Source organism: Chiloscyllium punctatum, chromosome 10 (genome assembly GCF_047496795.1).
Source record: "Chiloscyllium punctatum isolate Juve2018m chromosome 10, sChiPun1.3, whole genome shotgun sequence".
NCBI classification, from domain to species: Eukaryota; Metazoa; Chordata; class Chondrichthyes; order Orectolobiformes; family Hemiscylliidae; genus Chiloscyllium; species Chiloscyllium punctatum.
In genome coordinates, this window is record NC_092748.1 from 103,422,826 (window position 1) to 103,441,520 (window position 18,695).

General features: G+C 41.2%; 1 protein-coding gene across 2 annotated transcripts in view; it reads left to right on the forward strand.

Moving 5' to 3' along the window:
* Nucleotides 1-18,695, forward strand: part of LOC140482415 (contactin-associated protein-like 5) — an 878,213-nt gene that overhangs the window by 540,466 nt on the left and 319,052 nt on the right. For both annotated transcript variants that reach the window (XM_072579896.1, XM_072579897.1), the window contains exons 14-15: nt 4,246-4,402; nt 16,098-16,225. In XM_072579896.1, coding sequence (XP_072435997.1) covers nt 4,246-4,402; nt 16,098-16,225 — 285 coding nt within the window. The remainder of the gene's footprint in view (nt 1-4,245; nt 4,403-16,097; nt 16,226-18,695) is intronic.

Sequence of the window (18,695 nt, forward strand, 5' to 3'; positions counted from 1 at the left end):
GGAAAAAATGAATGATTCTATGTTATATAGAGCAACAGGTTTGAAAGAGTTGGAGAGAGCTCCACCTAATTGATGACAGCATCAGGAACTGTAAAATTATAAGGACAATATTTAGATCCTCTAAGGACCTTGTATGGTGAAGACCCTTATTCAAATGGCTTGCAATAGTCTTCCTACAGTGTGGAAGCAGGCCATTCAGCCCACACCAACCCTCTGAAGAGCATCCCACCCCCATACCCTTAATTCTACATTTCCAATGGCCAATCCACTGAGCCTACACATCTTTGAATTGTGGGAGGAAACCAGAGTACACAGAGAAAACCCACACAAAACATGGGGAGAATGTGCAAACTCCACACAGGCAGTCTCCTAAATCTGGAATCGAACACAGGTCCTTGGCACTGTGAGGTAGCAATGCTAACCACTGAGCCACCATGCCGCCTCAGTGTTAGTAATAATGTCTGCCTCATACTGATTGCTATTTTGCAACAAATTACACCATGTTTCAGACAAGAAATTGTCTTTGTGTTAAGACTTTCCTCTCTCACTGTTAACCAAATGGGCTGTTAAATCAAGGTAAGAAAAGAGGATGGCAGCAGCAAACTACCCTAATTCCAAGCTTGTAGTGGCTATAATCGCAACACTTACAGTCCCACATGTTGGAAGAAACACAACCACTATCTTCAAGCAAAGCTCTTTGTCTTCTGTCTGTTGGCATTTCTCATCATCTGTACCATTGCTCAGATTCTGCAACTGCTAGTCTGAGATTGACAAATGTTTTTGGATCTGTGAAGAACTATGCACATTGTATACATGAAAAATATTTCAACTGTCTGCAAGTATCTCTGTGAAAGTGTTGCATCTCAAGCTAGCTGGATGGAAGGATTTTACAACTCATCCTTATTACATTGTTAATTTTCCCTCTTTGTGGTCACAATAGGTATTAAAACTAAGTGCAGTGCTCCTATTGTCATTTTGTTCCAAGCTGAGTTTGCTCTGCACAAATAAAGAATCAAACCAAGATCCCCTGGTATCTCTAGATTTAGTACAACATGGCATTTGTGCATAAGTCACTGCAGCCAGGCTAATGTTCTTAGATTCTGATGGGGAATATTCCAGCAGGTTGATTCCAGACTGGATCAAAACAATACCTGGAATGAGTGGATTGGCATATGAGGGAAGGCTAGACAGGCTGGGTCTGCATTCCCTGCAGTTTAGAATAATCCAAAGTGACTTATTTGAATCATATAAGATCATGAGGGGACTACAGCAGCTGGATATGGAAAGGATGTTCCTCTTTTGGGAAAATATAGAGCTAAGAAAGTAACTTAGTTGAAAAATAAGTGGCCACTTAATACAGAGACATTTCTTTTGTCTCAAAAGGTTGTGGGTCTTTGAAGCTCCCTTCCTCAAAAGGCAGTGGATGCAGAATTTTTACATGCTTCTCAAGTCAGAGGTAGAATGATTATCAAGGAGATAAAAGTTTTATTGGAGATAGGCAGGAAAGTCGAGTTGAGGTTGAAATCCAATCAGCTGTGATCTTATTGCATAGTGAAGGAGGCTTGAAGGGTCAGGTGGCCTATTTTGTTCCTTGTTCATACGTCCATATGTAAAAGGAACAATTTTTTAAAAAAAATCTTTGAATTGATCTCACCACTGAGAGAGAAGACAGAATGCTCGCAATATGCTTTCACAGCCTAACATGATATTTGAATGGGAGGAGTGGGGAGCCTGCACTGTATGTGTGAGTCAGAAATATAGCTAATGAACCCACACTGGTTCATTAATAGCCAGAGGACAGGCTTGACGTCTAATTAAGAATAATGGGTAGATGGAGGATAACTAGGAGGCTTTTCATTATAGAAGCAAAAATAAACTTGGAAATGACACTAACTGATTTAACTGATACCTGAAAATTGGTACCGATATGACAAACACGTATCCCAGTTTTAGTGCTGTCTTTTTAACTGATGAGAGAGAGAGAATCCCCCAAGATGGAGCCATCGTCTCTTCAAATTTCAAATTCAAAATGGAATAAGTGCTGGGATTAGATTGGTTAATTGAATGTTTTTGACCAGCACCAACTCAATGGGCCGAATGACCTTCTGCTGTGCTGTCTTTAGGACTCTATTTCTGTAAGGCTTTTGCAGCCAGGGCATTATTGCTGGAAGTTGGGAATGGGAGAGTAGAGAAACTCATATGCAGGATGCCCTTCATTTCCAGCTGTACTCAGGCAAACAGCAAGGGTCTCTGAGACTGTATTGTTCTCTCCCACATACGCCCCCAGCGCTGCCCCTCGAAGGTTGCCTCAGGGTAGAAGAACTGTCCCCTGGTGCTTACAGGAAACTGTTTTAGACAGTTAACCTGAAGTGCATTAATTGCCTATCTGTAGTTCACAGGAAGGTCGCCCCAATTCCCCCAACCCCATCCCATTCCATCTGTGGGTGAATGGCCAAGGTTACAATTTCTGTGTTTGGCTGCATTCATGCCTGCTCCCATTAGAAACTAAGAATTCAGTTTGCACTTCACAGGTATCTTCTAATCTGGTTGGTTTGATTAACCAATATTAAAATCCTTAGACAGTTCCGAATGCCAGTAGGTTGGCTTTGGCAGAAACCTGCCACAGGTTATGACAGTGCAGTTCTGAAAATATGGAATATGGTTGAATGTAAAAGAGAAGCAAAAGTAAGGATGAGCAATAAACGTTCCATGGATGAACTCTTTTCAAAACATTATTTCTTGCATATGTAGTGTGATGAGGATAATGATAATGGCAGGTTTCTCATAGTGAACTGTTGGCAGAAAGAAGCATAGAAATTGCTGGAAAAGCTTAACCAGTCAGGCAGCATCTGTGCAGAGAATTCAAAGCTAACATTTTGGATTGAGTCCTGAGGAAGGATCACTGGACCAGAAATATTAACTCTGATTTCTCTGCACAGATGTTACCAGATCTGCTGAGCTTTTCTAGCAATTTCTATGTTTGTCTCAGATTTACAGCACCTGTAGTTTGTTCGGTTTTAATGCATTATTGGCAGACTTGCCTCTGCGATAGTTTTCCCGATTAGGTTAGATTCCCTACAGTGTGGAAACAAGCCCTTCAGCCCAACAATTCCACACGGCCCTCCGAAGATTAACCCACCCGCACTTATTTCTCTCTGACTAAAGCACCTAACACTATGGACAATTTAGCATGGCCAATTCACTGACCTGCACATCTTTGGACTGTGGGAGGAAACCCACGCAGACAAGGGGAGAATGTGCAAACTCCACACAGACAATCGGCTGAGGCTGGAAAAGAACCTGGGACCCTGGTGCCGTGAGGCAGCAATACTAACCACCGTGCCGATCTTTGAAGAGTGCTGAGAATGATCCATAATCTCTTGAGTAGTTGGACCACAGGAACTCCTGAAAGGGAGGGGTTCTGATGTGGGGAGACTGACGAATGGCTTTCTTTCAGATATGACTGTTACCACCTGCAAAACAAAATCTGGGAACTTCTAACGCAAATCTGACACTCTCCACTGTTTATGTTGTTTGTTTGTATAACTCACCCAATTAAAAAAAAATTGCACTCCACAGAGTCTCTCTCTCTCTCTCTTATACCGTGTGTTTAAAAAAAATCCACATTGGTTCCCAGAAACTTACAAGGTAATCATTAAATCCATTCAAGACGTGGACCAAATTCACATGCCACTTGCTAAAAATCCAAACTCTAAAATAAATGATGTTAAAATATTTATAAATGACAGAACTCATATCATAGTCACTTTCATTTTCACAAAAAAAGACGTTTGAGCAACACTGAGCTTTTGCTGCTGTTCATCATTCTCATGGGAAGTGGTTAACATTTATTCAGAGGTCTACTCAACAGCAACTGAATGCTTGCGAGTTTTAAAATGGTGATTTTGGCTTGGCTCCTTCACAGCACTAAAAGCCTACAAAATGGTTTGAAGTATTTTCTAGAAGTTTCATCATGCATCAAAATTAGAGAGACTGTGAAGTTATACCAATACTGTATCAAATTATTTCTTGAGGTGGCCTTGTATTGTTTCTGCTAATTTAATGTTTAAGCTGGTCAGAGGGCTTTTCTCAAGTTATTTCACTTTCCTATTTTGATTTGGAAAAGAGATAAAATCACAATAATCTTTAGAATAACTAGCTTTTTAAAATGACTTGAAGCAAATGCTTAACAAAACTTTCAGTCCACAATGTGCCTAATAGTGGCTGTTACTGTATTTCCCTCAGATGGTGTACCATTCACATGGTGGATCGGGGGAGCCAATGAAAAGCAAGTTTACTGGGGCGGTTCATCGCCAGGAGTTCAAAAATGTGCCTGTGGATTGACAGGGGACTGTTTAGATACAAACTATGACTGCAACTGTGACGCTGATAATGATAAATGGTAAGTTAGACTTTAATTTGAGAAAATAAGTGCAGCTTATTGTATTTTGCTGGAATGACAATAACTCTTTTAAATGTATTACTGGAGGGAAAGACATGTTGTCAAAACTTCCATGCCTCAGAACTAATGAAAGAATCTCAAATTTCAAACAAAAAGAACAATTCATGCCACAGGAGAAAAGAATCTCGCTTGGTTAGGAAGTCAACTCTAGCTCGACAAATTGTCACCATGGAGAAAGCAATGGAGAAATATAGAGTCCCATGTAATTCAAATAAGCTGAAGTCTTGAACTTATTTCTTTGTCTGCCATCACAAATCCTTGTCTATTAACGTGTCACTTTTATTAAGTGTATATGAACCACATTGAAAGCTGAACTGATTATTATAAATTAATTATTAGTGTAGCTATTATCCTACTTTGGGTTATTCAGCAAGTGCTGTCCAATTTGGGTACCTCTTGGAATCACACTTAACAGTAGATGTTTTGCTTTGAGTTTTGCAAGTAAAAGGTGGTTGAGCATGGTTTGAACTCTGCCTATTTGGAAAAATACAGAGGGACACGCTTGATTCAATCAGCCAATCACTGGGATATATATTTGAATTGAATTTATTGTTACATGTACTGAGGCGCAGTGAAATGCTTTGTCATGTGAACAATGCAAGCAGATTAACTAGCATTGCATTGGCACCATCACTACTTAGATACGTAATTGCAAATTTAAAAATTTGTCCATGTCTTAACATTGAAACTACAAATGTGATAAGATATGTTGTGACAGCCTTAGAGTTATAAATGTATCTAATATGAACACAGCACATAAGAAATAGGGACAGGAGTAGACCATATGGTCCATTGAGGTAAAAGCAATGACTGCAGATGCTGGAAACCAGATTCTAGATTAGTGGTGCTGGAAGAGCACAGCAGTTCAGGCAGCATCCAAGAAGCAGCAAAATCGACGCAGGGCTTTTGCCCGAAACGTTGATTTTGCTGCTCCTTGGATGCTGCCTGAACTGCTGTGCTCTTCCAGCACCACTAATCCAGAATATGTCCATTGAGTCTGTGCAATATGATTGTGGCTTCAACCTCATGCTCCCTGTTCACTCTCAAAATCCCTTGATTCCCTAACATATCAAGATTCTATTGGTCTTCACCCTAAACATAGTCAATTTCAAAGATTCATAATCGCTTGTAGAAAAAACAATTCTGCACATTCACGTTCTCATTGGTCAGCCACTTGTCTTGAGGCTATGACGCCATGTTCTAGATTCCCCAGCCCAGGGGAAAAACAAACTCAGTCTGTGCCCCGTCAAGCCCATCAGACATTTTTTTTTTCTTTCTCTTTTTCTTTCTCTAGGAAAACACCCGAGTGGCCAGTGACACTACTGTTTTTTTTGTAGTGCTTATTTTTTCCCCAGCACCCATGGTGTGTGTGTGCAGGTGTGAGACACAGTGAGAGACACAAGGTGTATGAATCTTTATTCAATTTCCACCACCAGGAAGCTAGGAAAACACCCAAGTGGCCAGTGACAAGCACTGCCCTTCACATCAAAAGAGCAATGCTAATCTCCTGTTTATCAGACATTTGTATGTGTCAACTAGAACATTTTCATCGGAAAATGGACTGGATGGAAAACTTTCCAGTCTTAAGTACAGAAAGCTCCCTGCGGGGCATGAATGAAGGGTGCAGTGCAACTTCATTGGGTCGTAACCCAAATGGCCACCTAGCCCAGGGAAAACACGTAGGTCGGCATATCACTGCAAAACCAACATTATACCTTTAATCTCTACCATAATATTTGCTTCATTCCTCAATGTGCAAACTTTATTGAGCTCTGAATCAGAACAACTACCACTCACTGTTGTACAAAACTGTTACCTCATTTTGATCTACTTGATCAAAAAATCAATAGAATACTTAGTCTTCATCTCATGAATCCTTCAGAACTATCCATTCCCCCACCATCATTCATTCTTTCTTTCTGAATTGAAAGGAATAGAAGTATGGCGGGTCTTTCCAGGGAGTGAAGAAGTAAGTATGCAACATAAACTGCAGTGCCCCAATCATGAAGGACATAGATAAAAGTGAATAGCAGGGATCTTTTCCCCTCGGGTGGCGAAGTTCAAACTAGATGACATATTTTTATGGTGAGAGCAGAAAGTTTTAAAAAGGACATGAGAGGCAACATTTTTATGCAGAGAGTGATTCATGGGTGGAATGAACTGCCAGATGAAATGATGGATGTAGGTACAATGACAACATTTAAAAGATATTTGGATAAGTAAATGAATAGGAGAATATTTGGAGGGATATGGGCCAAGTGCAGACAAGTGGGACTAATTTAATTTGGAAACATGGTCAGCTGGACTACTTGGACTGAGGAGTCTTTTTTCCATGCTGTATAACTCTATGATTCTATGTGTATATATATTTAAAAACGGTAGCACCTCGTAAGCATGGATGGCCTGTTTTACTGTCTGAGTTCTGTGTATATCATATAACCCTATCTCACCCATTACCTCTGGGATCAAGCATGAAAACAGTTTTCAATTAGAGTGGGGTGACAAGATCGAAGAGCTTTTCTTTATTGGGGGATGTTGATGGTGGAACTTTGTACATTGCTGATACTGAAATAGGATTTCAAAATATGATAACCAATCCTGGTTTTTTGAAATGTTCACTTCAAGAGTTGATAATTGCCAAATAGGAAACAATGACAGAATTACTGTGCAATTCTGTCCTAAGTGCCAGAGAGGAATTGAGTACAATTGTGACAATCTCTCTATCCTGCTGTGGGTACATGTGTCGTGACCTTCATTTTCCAGAGAAATGAATATCCTCATGTGGAGCTGTGGCTTGTTAAAATGTCAACAGTTGACTGTCGCATTCATTGTCATGTCTCTCGGTCTCTCCTCAGTCGTATTCCCTATAATATACTCTATCAATGATTAATTATCTCAGTTTCTCACAAAGCGGTCTGAGCAATTTAGACAAGTCCCTGGAGGAAGTGCACTGCAGAACCAGAATTTGGTGGTCGTGCTTTGAGAGTAAAATGAATGCCTGTAATTCATTGACACAGGAGATAAAAATTAATATCTGCCCTATGATAAATGATGTCTCTGAGGATCAACATGGTTCTGTTACTAGATTGAGTTGTATAAGGTTCATAATCCTTACAGCACAGTCAAAATTGAACCCAAACCCCAGTTATCTGAGCAGGAGCAGTTTCTGAGTAATTACTAAATATTTCTTTCTATTTTTCAATGGAAATTTGTTTTTGATTAGATTAGATTACCTACAGTGCGGAAACAGGCCCTTCGGCCCAACCAGTCCACACCGACCCTCTAAAGAGGAGCCCACCCAGACCCATTTCCCTCTGACTAATACACCTAGCACTATGGGCAATTTAGCATGGCCAATTCAACTGGAGGAAGCCGGAGCAGCCGAAGGAAACCCACGCAGACACGGGGAGAATGTGCAAACTCCACACAGACAGTAGCCCAAGGCTGGAATCAAACCTGGGACCCTGGTGCTGTGAGGCAGCAGTGCTAACCACTAAGTCACCATGCCTCCCCTTGCTCAACATTTTTCATAATCATGGTGCTGATAAAGCTTTGTGATTACAATAATTTAATAGTCAGGTTCAAATACATTCCAAGCATTTTTTGCCTTCCAGTTAACTTTAAAAGTCATGTTTTTGATTTTTCCTAAGTTAAATCAGTTGGTTGACCATATTAATAACACACTAAGTAACATGAAATTAATTATGTATTTAACTGAATTAAATTCTATACAAAATAGTTTTAACATGTAATATTTCAGTGAAATTTGTTAAGTAGTTATTTTAGAATTATGATTAATATACAATGACATGTAATATGCTAAATATTTAACTAAATTATCTGATTCAGGCATAGTCAAGTAAAATTGGATGAATAATGGGTTAGACGCCTACTGGAACAAGTGCACTGTTCAAGAAAGTACTGATTTTCAATGATCATTTATTGAATGAGATATGACAAATAATTTTTATATTAAATGACCTTCAAAAACTGCTTTGATTGCATTATGTTTAATGATTTTACTCATTAATAATGAATTATTTGAATTAATTTGGCAGTGTTTTTTATTTTTCATGATATGGGATGTTCTACATTGCTTTAATCCTATCATTCCAACCCCAAGGATTTTTTTTGTTATTGCTGAGACTACTACAGCAATCCAATCAGTATATATTAATATGTTTCATTACATTATATAATGTATTTCACATTCATTCACTGTATTAAAAAAATTCTACAATAGTTGAACTTCTAATTTTAACTTCTTGTTCATTTAAAAAAAAATTCAATTCCTAATTAATTTTCCCTACTGGCAGATTGGAAAATTACAAACGTAGTTCAAGGAAAGTGTCCAAAAGCACGAAACAGCAGGCTTGCTAGTCTTACGTCTGTCACAGTGAAAATACCAGCATCTATTATTAAAGAGATAGAAAATCAACACAGTTAGACCAAGTAAATATGCTCCAATCGTGTGCTTACTGTCAGGGGCCTGTATAACACTCCCACAAGGGTTCTGAAGGAGGGTTTAGAGTCATACAACTGCACAGTGTGGTAACAGACCCTTCGGTCCAACTCATCCATGTCAACCAAATATCCTAAATTAATCTAGTCCCACTTGCCAGCAATTGTCCCATATCCGTCTAAACCCTTCCTATTTATATATCTATCCAGATTCCTTTTAAACCACTAGATATGAAACATTAATTGTGCTTTCTCCCCATAGATGCTTTCAGACCCGCTGAGTCTCTGAACAATTTCCGATTTTGTTTGCTATACCAGTCTTTAAACCACACATTTGTCTTTCCAAGCTGATTTGTTCTATGCCAATGTACTCATGATTTCAATAGTAGTGCACCAAATCATGACTTTTGAGGTTCTGTGTCTTAATTTGGCATCTATCACTACCTACTGACTGCACAGAATCTCCTTCTTTGTCCTGTTTATCTTGTTGGTAGCTTCATGGACCATGATCATCCCCTTCCCACTGAAAATTCCTCTTCAGCTCTGAGCAGATATTCTAAAGCTGACACCAGGCTTGCAACACAGCCTGGATCCATGCTCCTTTCTGTAACAAACAGTGTCCAATCCTCCTCACTGACTGACCACTGCATTCCCTAGAACATAGCTTAGAAAGGCTTTACTTCCTTGGGATCTCCCATTTAAGAATGAGATGAGGAGTTTTTTTTTTGTTCTCTCAAATGGCTGATAGTGATTAGAATTCTCTTCCTCAGAGAGTAGTGTGGACTGGGTCATTGAATATATTTGAGACTGTTTGGATGTAATTTTAATCAACAGATGTATCCAGAATTATGGAGGCAGGCAGAAAAGTGAATTGGAGACTACAGTCAGATCAGCCATGATCTTATTTATTGATGGAGTGGGTGCAATGGGCCAAATAGCTTAGTCCTACTCTTAAGTGTTATGTGTTTGTATATTTTTGTACCATAAATTATTTGCTTCATTTTTCTTAATTTACAAGCAATATCTCTAGCATTTCCACCAAATTATGCAATACAATAGCTACCCATATGTTCCTTTTAATCAAACGACATACGCACTAACATAAAGAAATCTTGCATTTACATAGCACCGTTCAAGCCCTCAGGATATATCAAAGCACTGTCCAATCAATGTCAGGCTTTTGGAGGGTGATCACTGTTGGAATGTACATCATTTGCAGACAGCTTGGTACCCAAAACAGAACTGTGCTGATTCTCTGAATGTGGTTTTAAGTAGTATTTGCTGGTTATGAGTTTTGATTGCAACACTGGAGAGAATTCTGCTGCTCTCCTTTGAAGCAGTGCAATGGCGTATTTTAATTTACGTCAAAGGTTGGACTGGGTCTTGGTGCAACATTTAATTTGAAAGACAGCATTTAATTAACTTAGGGCTGGATGTCAGGCAGTCCAGTTGCCCACTCCTGCTGTTGCAAGAGTTGGCCAGCAGCCATTGCACCTGAAAGAAGCCCGCCCTGGAGCCAGACTGTGAGTTGAAAGCACATGATGTGGGACTTCTGCCCCTCAATGCAAGGGATTCCTGTTCTCGAGAATGATTGGGCAACCAAATTGGCCTGCAGCTCCAGAATCTGAGCAACACTGAACAGAGGGCGCTGCCAACACTGCAAATGCAATTTCATGAAGTCAAGTGACTCCCTTAGTTTTGGTGGATTGGGACAGTCGAGGGAGTGGTGGGTTTGGGTTGGTTAGGGAGGAGCAGGAGGAGGATAACACACACAGGGCAATCCACCAAGTTTGTTGCCTTTCTCCTCCCTTTTAAGTATTCATACTTTAAGGAAACTGTCAATTCCCATGCTAATTGTTATGGTATAGGCATCTTAACAATTGAATCCATTGTCTTGAATGCAATATTTTTATTGGTTGAATATTGTTGGTGGGTATCAAGCGTTGTCATATGATTGGTACCACACTATGAGCTTGCGTCCAGACTTGATGAGAAGGCAACACTATTTATTGTATTTTGTACTAACTAATATTATACATGATAAACATACACGAGGTTCTGACTTATAGTTATATAATATCTTATTTATCTTCTGAATGGGACTAGATTAATTTTGGATATCTGGTCAGCATGGACAAGTTAGACTGAAGGGTCTGTTTCTGTGCTGAACGACTCTGATTGCTCATGTCTGTGTCTGTTCTTGAGAATCACACATTAAGACCATTAAACAATAAGATGTAGGAGGGGAAGTAGGCCATATGGCCAATTGAGTCTCCTCTGACATTTTAGTATGCCTTGCCACATGCTCCATTCAGAAAGTACCAGCTGTGCCCACACTGTGATATTTATAACCAGTTATTTGCCACTTTGTGACATTACCACAGGATTGCTCCAGGCTCTTCATCCCCTTACACAACAGGAAGCTCGACTGAGTGTTTAAAAATGGTGTGGGGGCTACCAGTGTTAGCACCAACCCAATTTCTGCATTATACGGACAGATTGGCAAAGGGTGGGCAGAAGGTGGACTTGTCATCCATATTTCCTGTAGCTGTACAGTGGCATCGTTCTGTAACTGTGCAGCTGCTGGAAGGTTCCACATATGCTGGTTCGATGTCCCAACGCTACTTGGGAGCTGCTGCCACATATGGATCTTGGAGGTCTGCACAGCAGAAAAAAATAATGAGTGAGAACACTTCCTTGCCAGTCTCTGAATTTTACGAGCTCTTTACCTACTCCATTATAAACATTCAGTGGTGGAGGTTGGAAAAGGAAAGCAAAATCCAACCCTCAGCTTAGTTGTGATGGAATCCCTCAGTCAAATAGTTCAGTGTCATCTTGGGTCTTGTTCTTGAGTTTGTGGGACTTGAACCTGGAACCTTCTGACCTATGAGTCACCAGAGAGTCATTGCTGAACCCTTTAAATCAAGAAAATTCATCTGAAAATATCACTTGCACCCTGACAATTGTCTGCAACGAAAACACAAATTGACTTATTCCATAAGTAACCCTGATGATAAATAATGTATCACAAATGACTTGTATGAAGTCCCCTAGGGCTCATCAAGAGGAATGCTATTGGGAAAACATGTCACTCTTCCTGTCTGTCACACCTCTGTTGTGACACTTGAAACAGAATTTCATTTTTCCAATGGGTAGATAAGCAAATTCTGTCAGGATATATTTTTTTACCTTTAAACAAAGGTAGTCAAATTGTTGACAGTACCTTAATTAGCACAGAGAAACCTCAATCTAACCAGACAGGAACTAGAGCCAAAATAAAAAGAAAATCCCCACTGGATTTATTGCCAATTATCTTAAATCCTTGTTCTCTAGTTTTCGACCCACCTGCCAGTGAAAACAGTATTTCCTTCCCTACCTACTCTGCCAAATTCCAGTGTAATTTCTATTTGTGTTTAATTTTGTACAGGTCTAGTAAATCTACTCTTAACCTTTAAGACCCTAGCATCTCTAGTTGTTATGACCTTCAACGCAGCGCCTGTTATGTTTTCAGAAGCAAATTCCACAGTAACTTTCAAAAACAAATTGAGAATGTGCTTAAATGTGAGAAATTGACAGGATTGCAAGGTAAAAGTGAAACCAATGGGTAATATTTTTCAAAGAACTGCCAAAGGCACAGTCGACCAAATTGTCTTTTAATATGCTGAATAATTCTATGATGTTCAATATGTTTACTGAGATTCGAAAGTCAGAAGTTAATACGAATTAGTGAGAATTTTGTAGTGCTTAACTTAAATTTCAATGTAATTATCTGAGAATCCCTACAGTGTGGAAGCAGCCCATTCAGCCCATCAAGTACGCATCAATCCTCTGAGGAGCATCCCATCCAGATCCTATCCCCATTACCCTGCATTTTCTGTGGTTAATCCATCTAGCCTACATATCCCTGGATATTAAGGGGAATTTAGCCGAACCTACATATCTTTTGGATTGTGAGAGGAAACTAGAGCACCCAGAGGATACTCACACAGACATGGGGAGAATGTGCAAACTCCACACAGACAGTCACTCAGTGATGGAATTGAACCAGGATCCCTGTAACTGGGATGCAGCAGTACAAACTCTTGAGCCACTGTGTCACCCTAATTGAAATCAAATATAAAGAAGATCTGCAAAGTATGAAAAGAAAGCTATTTTAAAAAGTCGATGATAGGAATAAATTCAGCAAGGTTGGAGAAACTCGGTAAGTCTGTCAACATCTTTAGAACATAGAACATAGAAAAATATAGCACAGTACAGGCCCTTCGGCCCTCGATGTTGCGCCGACCGAAGCCTACCTAACCTACACTAGCCCAATAACCTCCATATGCTTGTCCAATGCCCGCTTAAATGACCATAAAGAGGGAGAGTCCACCACTGCTACTGGCAGGGCATTCCATGAACTCACAACCTGCTGAGTAAAAAATCTATCCCTAACATCTGTCCTATATCTACCACCACTTAATTTAAAGCTGTGTCCCCTAGTAACAGCTGACTCCATACGCAGAAAAAGGTTCTCACTGTCAACCCTATCTAAACCCCTAATTATCTTGTACACCTCTATCAAATCTCCCCTAAACCTTCTTTTTTCCAATGAGAAAAGCCCCAAGTGCCTCAGCCTTTCCTCATACGATCTTCCTACCATGCCAGGCAACATCCTGGTAAGCCTCCTCTGCACTCGTTCCAATGCCTCCACATCCTTTCTATAGTATGGCGACCAAAACTGCACACAATACTCCAGATGAGGCCGCACCAGAGTCTTATACAACGGCAACATGACCTCAGGACTCCGGAACTTAATTCCTCTACCAATAAAGCCCAGTACACCATAAGCCTTCTTCACAGCACTATTTACCTGGGTGGCAACTTTCAAAGATCTGTATACATGGACACCAAGATCCCTCTGCTCATCCACACTATCAAGTAGTCTACTATTAGCCCAGTAATCCATCTTCGTGTTACTCCTACCAAAGTGAATGACTTCACACTTAGCTACATTGAATTCCATTTGCCACCTTACTGCCCAGCTCTACAACTTATCTATATCGCGCTGTAACCTGCCACATCCTTCTTCGCTGTCCACAACTCCACCGACTTTCGTGTCATCCGCAAACTTGCTCACCCAGCCTTCAAGCCCCTCCTCCAGGTCATTTATAAAAATGACAAACAGCAATGGTCCCAAAACAGATCCTTGTGGAACACCGCTAGTAACTGCGCTCCAAGATGAATCTATACCATCAACTACTAAATCTTTGGAGAGAGAAGCAGAGCAAGTTTTGAAAAGATTTGTAGCTCAGATTGAGGTTCTGGATGTAAGTTTGCTCGTTGGGTGGAAGGTTCATTTCCAGACGTTTCGTCACCCTAGGAAGGACAAGCCAAACAGAGACACGCATGAGAATTCTTAGAAGCATGGCATTCCAACCAGAACTCCATCAACAAACACATCGAGTTAGACTCCATGTACCACCCTCTGAGAAAAAGAACAGGAAATGATATCACCAACCCAAAGAAACCCAAACATATAAATAGAAAGCAGTAATCAGCAGCAGTGCTTCGCCTGGAGGCCCACTGAAGATGTTACCTAGTAGGGTGATGAAACGTCTGGAAATGAACCTTCCAGATCAGCGAGCAAACCTATATTCAGAGAGAAGCAGAGTTAGAGTTTTCGGTCTGATGTGCTCTTCTTCTGAACTGGTTCAGTTCTTAAGAAGAGGCAAATCAAATTTTTTTTTCTGCTCAGATTCCGCTACAACAGCTGAGTTTCTCCTTTTTGTTCCAGTTTTCCAGTATCTGAAGTATTTTTTTATATGTGAAGCAATGGTAAGGCCTGGTCTATATGCTGGAAGTTCACAGCAACTCAAATAACTTCCATCTCGGGCAATAACAAATTAATAAGTACCTGAACCAGAAAGTTCAGGTAATTCCACTAAATGAGACATCTTTGTTGATTCAGGTTAGCAGTTCAGAGTTTAACAATCGTGACCACAACAAACTGTCATAGTTTGTCTTCAGTGCAGTATTGAAATTGAGAGAAACTCCTGGAGCCTGCAGGGCTATCATTAAACCCGAAAATCTAGAAGTTTCTAACAGGAATTTTAACCTTCTCATAAATTGTGCTGGAAAACACCCAGGTTTGTGATCAATTTGCAATCATTGAACTGACAAGAAAAACTTGCCCTCTTATGCTACAATTCTTTCTGAAAATCTTGAAAACACATAGACCTGTCCAGATGCCTTTAAATGTGGGAATTGTACCAGCCTCCACCACTTCCTCTGTCAGTTATTCCATATATGCATCACCCTCTGCATGAAAATATTGCCCCTTAGATCCCTTTTTAATATTTCCTTTCAAACCTTAAATCTATTCTCTCTAGTTTTGGATTCTCCCACCCCTGGGAAAAATACCTTGTTTATTCACACTACCCATGTCCTTCATGATTTTATAAACCTCTAAAAGGTAACCCCTCAGCCTCTGGCGTTCCAGGGAAAATAGCCCCAGTCTATTCAGCCTCTCACTATAGCTCAAATCTGGGGCATTAATAAATAGATATATCATAAGGTAAATGTCTATAGCATGGGAATAAACATATTCATAAATTAATTTATAAAATCAGTTATATCTCAACCTTTATTGATGCAACTCCAAACCATTCAGAAGAACTCATCTTTCTTTTTATCTGAGATGTACTTTTGTATTTCTTTACGCAAAGATTACTCAGTACCTCATTCAACTAAGGTTCAAAAGTATACATGTTTTTAATTGTGAAAGTTACTAAAAAGTCTTACTTCTAACTTGTTTTTAAATGCATTTTAAAGTCTACTACTGCATGGACCAATCCATAAAAATACAGATCTCGAAACTCATTATTCTATTTACACTGTCTGCATTTATGTTGTTTTATCAACACACAGGCCATAACAAACACAAGGGAAGGTAGGTATATTTTGAACTTACTGTCATGTTTTTGATGTTTTGTCTCTTGTTCAAAAAGGTTGGAAGATATTAACTTACATTCAGGACAATGACAATGAATGTCAGATCATTTCTGTAATAAGTGACTCTTCTGTTTTACTATTTTTGCAGCCAGATAGTCACTGCTAAATCTGATCCCCTTGTGTTATTGATATTGGTGTATCTTTAATTGAGATATATTTGTCCCATTCTACTTATTGGCAGGGCTAATGACACAGGACATCTTTCGTACAAAGATGATTTACCTGTAACGCAGATTGTTATTGGGGACACAGACAGAACACACTCAGAAGCTGCCTATAGGGTTGGACCACTTCGTTGCTATGGTGACAGTAAGTCTCAATTTTTATTTCCGGAACAGATTCTGTTCTGATGATGCCAACTTCAACAAAGGGAGCCTCCAAAATGTCTATGTTCTTCCTCAACCGAGGATTTCCCAGCACAATAATTGACAGGGCCCTCAGCAGTGTCTGACCCATCTCCTGCACTTCAGCCCTCACCCCTCTCCTCCCACTTACAATGGTGATAGGGTACCCCTTGTCCTCACCTACCATCCCACCAGCATCCACATCCAGAGGATCATAAGCTGCCATTTCCGTTGCCTTCCACGGATGCCTCCACCAGACATATATTCCCCTCCCCTTCATTGTCAGTTGTTCACAAGGACTGTTCCCTCTGGGACACCATGGTCCACTCCTCCTTTACTCCCAACACATCCTCATACTCCCATCGCATTTCCCATGCAGTTGCAGAATGTATAACATCTGCCTGTTTACTTACTCTGTCCTCACCATTCAACGCCCCAAACACACTTTTCAGGTGAATCAGCACTTCACTCAACTTAGTCTACTGGATTCACTGCTCACCATGTTGTCTCCTCTACATTGGGGAAACAAAGCGCAGACTGGGTGACCACTTCACAGAACACCTTCTAGATTCTGTCCACAAAAATGATCCTGAGATTCCAGTCAACTGCCACTTCAATACACCACCCTATTCCCTGGCCAGCATCTCTGTCTCAGGCTTGCTGCAGTGCTCCAGCAATGCTCAGTGCAAGCTTAAAGAACAGCACCTCATTTTCTGCTTGAGAACTCTATAGCCGACTGGACTCAAAATCAAGATAAACAATTTTAGGTCTTCCCCACGCTTACTTCCAACCCCGCAAACCAGGTCTTGTTATGACATGGTCTGCTATTATACGCAGGGCGAAAGTGACTACTGCAGATGCTGGAGCCTCGAGTCAAGGATGTGGTGTTGGAAAAGAACAGCAGATCACGTAGCATCCGAGGAGCAGGAAAATTGAAGTTTCGGGCAAAAGCTCTTCATCAGGAATGATGCTGGGAGCGTCGGGGGTTGAGATATAAATGGGAGGGGGGTGGGGCTGGGGGGGAGGTAGCTGAGAGTGTGATAGGGGGATCGAGGTGGGTGTAAAGGTGATTGGTCAGAGGGAAGGGTGGAGTGGATAGGTGGGAAGGAAGCTGGACTGATGGGATGGGTCATGAGGAAGGTGCTGAGCGGGAAGGTTGGAACAGAAATGAGGAAACTAATGAAGTCCATACTGATGCCATGGGTTTAGAGGGTCTCTAGGCAAAAGATGAGGTGTTCTGCCTCCAGGCATCAGGTGGTTAGAGGGTGGCAATGGAGGAGGCCCAGGACCTGCGTGTCCTTGGCAGAGTGGGAGTGGGAGTTGAAGTGTTTTGTCATGGGGCGGTGGGAATGATTGATGCGGGTGTCCCGTGAAGTCCCCTTCCCACTCTACCAAGGACATGCAGGTCCTGGGCTTCCTCCATCACCATTCCCTTACCACCTGACACCTGGAGGAAGAACACGGTGGGTGGCACGGTGGCACAGTGGTTAGCACTACTGCCTCACAGCGCCAGAGACCCTGGTTCAATTGCCGCCTCAGGCGACTGACTGTGGAGTTTGCACATTCTCCCCATGTCTGCGTGGGTTTCCTCCGGGTGCTCCGGTTTCCTCCCACAGTCCAAAGATGTGCAGGTCAGGTGAATTGGCCATGTTAAATTGCCTGTAGTGTTAGTTAAGGGATAAATGTAAGGGTATGGGTGGGTTGCGCTTCGGCGGGTCGGTGTGGACTTGTTGGGCCGAAGGGCCTGTTTCCACACTGTAATGTAATGTAATGTAATCTAAAAAAAAACCTCATTTTCCCCCTCGGGACACTCCAATCTCATGGCATCAATGTGGACTTCATCAGTTTCCTCACTATCCTCCCCCACCCCTTACCCCAGTTCCAAACCTCCAGCTCAGCACCATCCTAATGACTTGTCCCACCTGCCCATCTTCCTTCCCACCTATCCACTCCACCCTCAACTTGGATTTATCACCTTTACCCCTACCTCCATCCACCTATTGCTCTCTCAGCTACCTTTCCCCCAGCCCCACCCCCACTCTCATTTATCTCTCCACCCCGAGACTCCCAGCCTCATTCCTGATGAAGGGCTTTTGCCTGAAATATCAATTTTCCTGCTCCTCAGATGCTGCCTGAACTGCTTTGCTTTTCTAGCAACACACTCTTGACTGCAGTTATACCCACCCCATTATTCATTCTCATTAGTATCTATTCATTCTCCCAGGCTGACCTTTATCCATCCTTTGTCTGACAACTACCTTTCCCTCTCTTTGGGATCTATCTCCACCAGTGTTTTACTCCTCTCCCTGTCCCCACCTGATCCTCTGTACAAAGACTACTTTTTTGCCTAGTTACCATCAGTACTGAGGAAGAGTCACTGGACCTAACTCTGATTTCTCTCCACAGATGCAGCCAGATCTGCTGAGTTTTTCCAG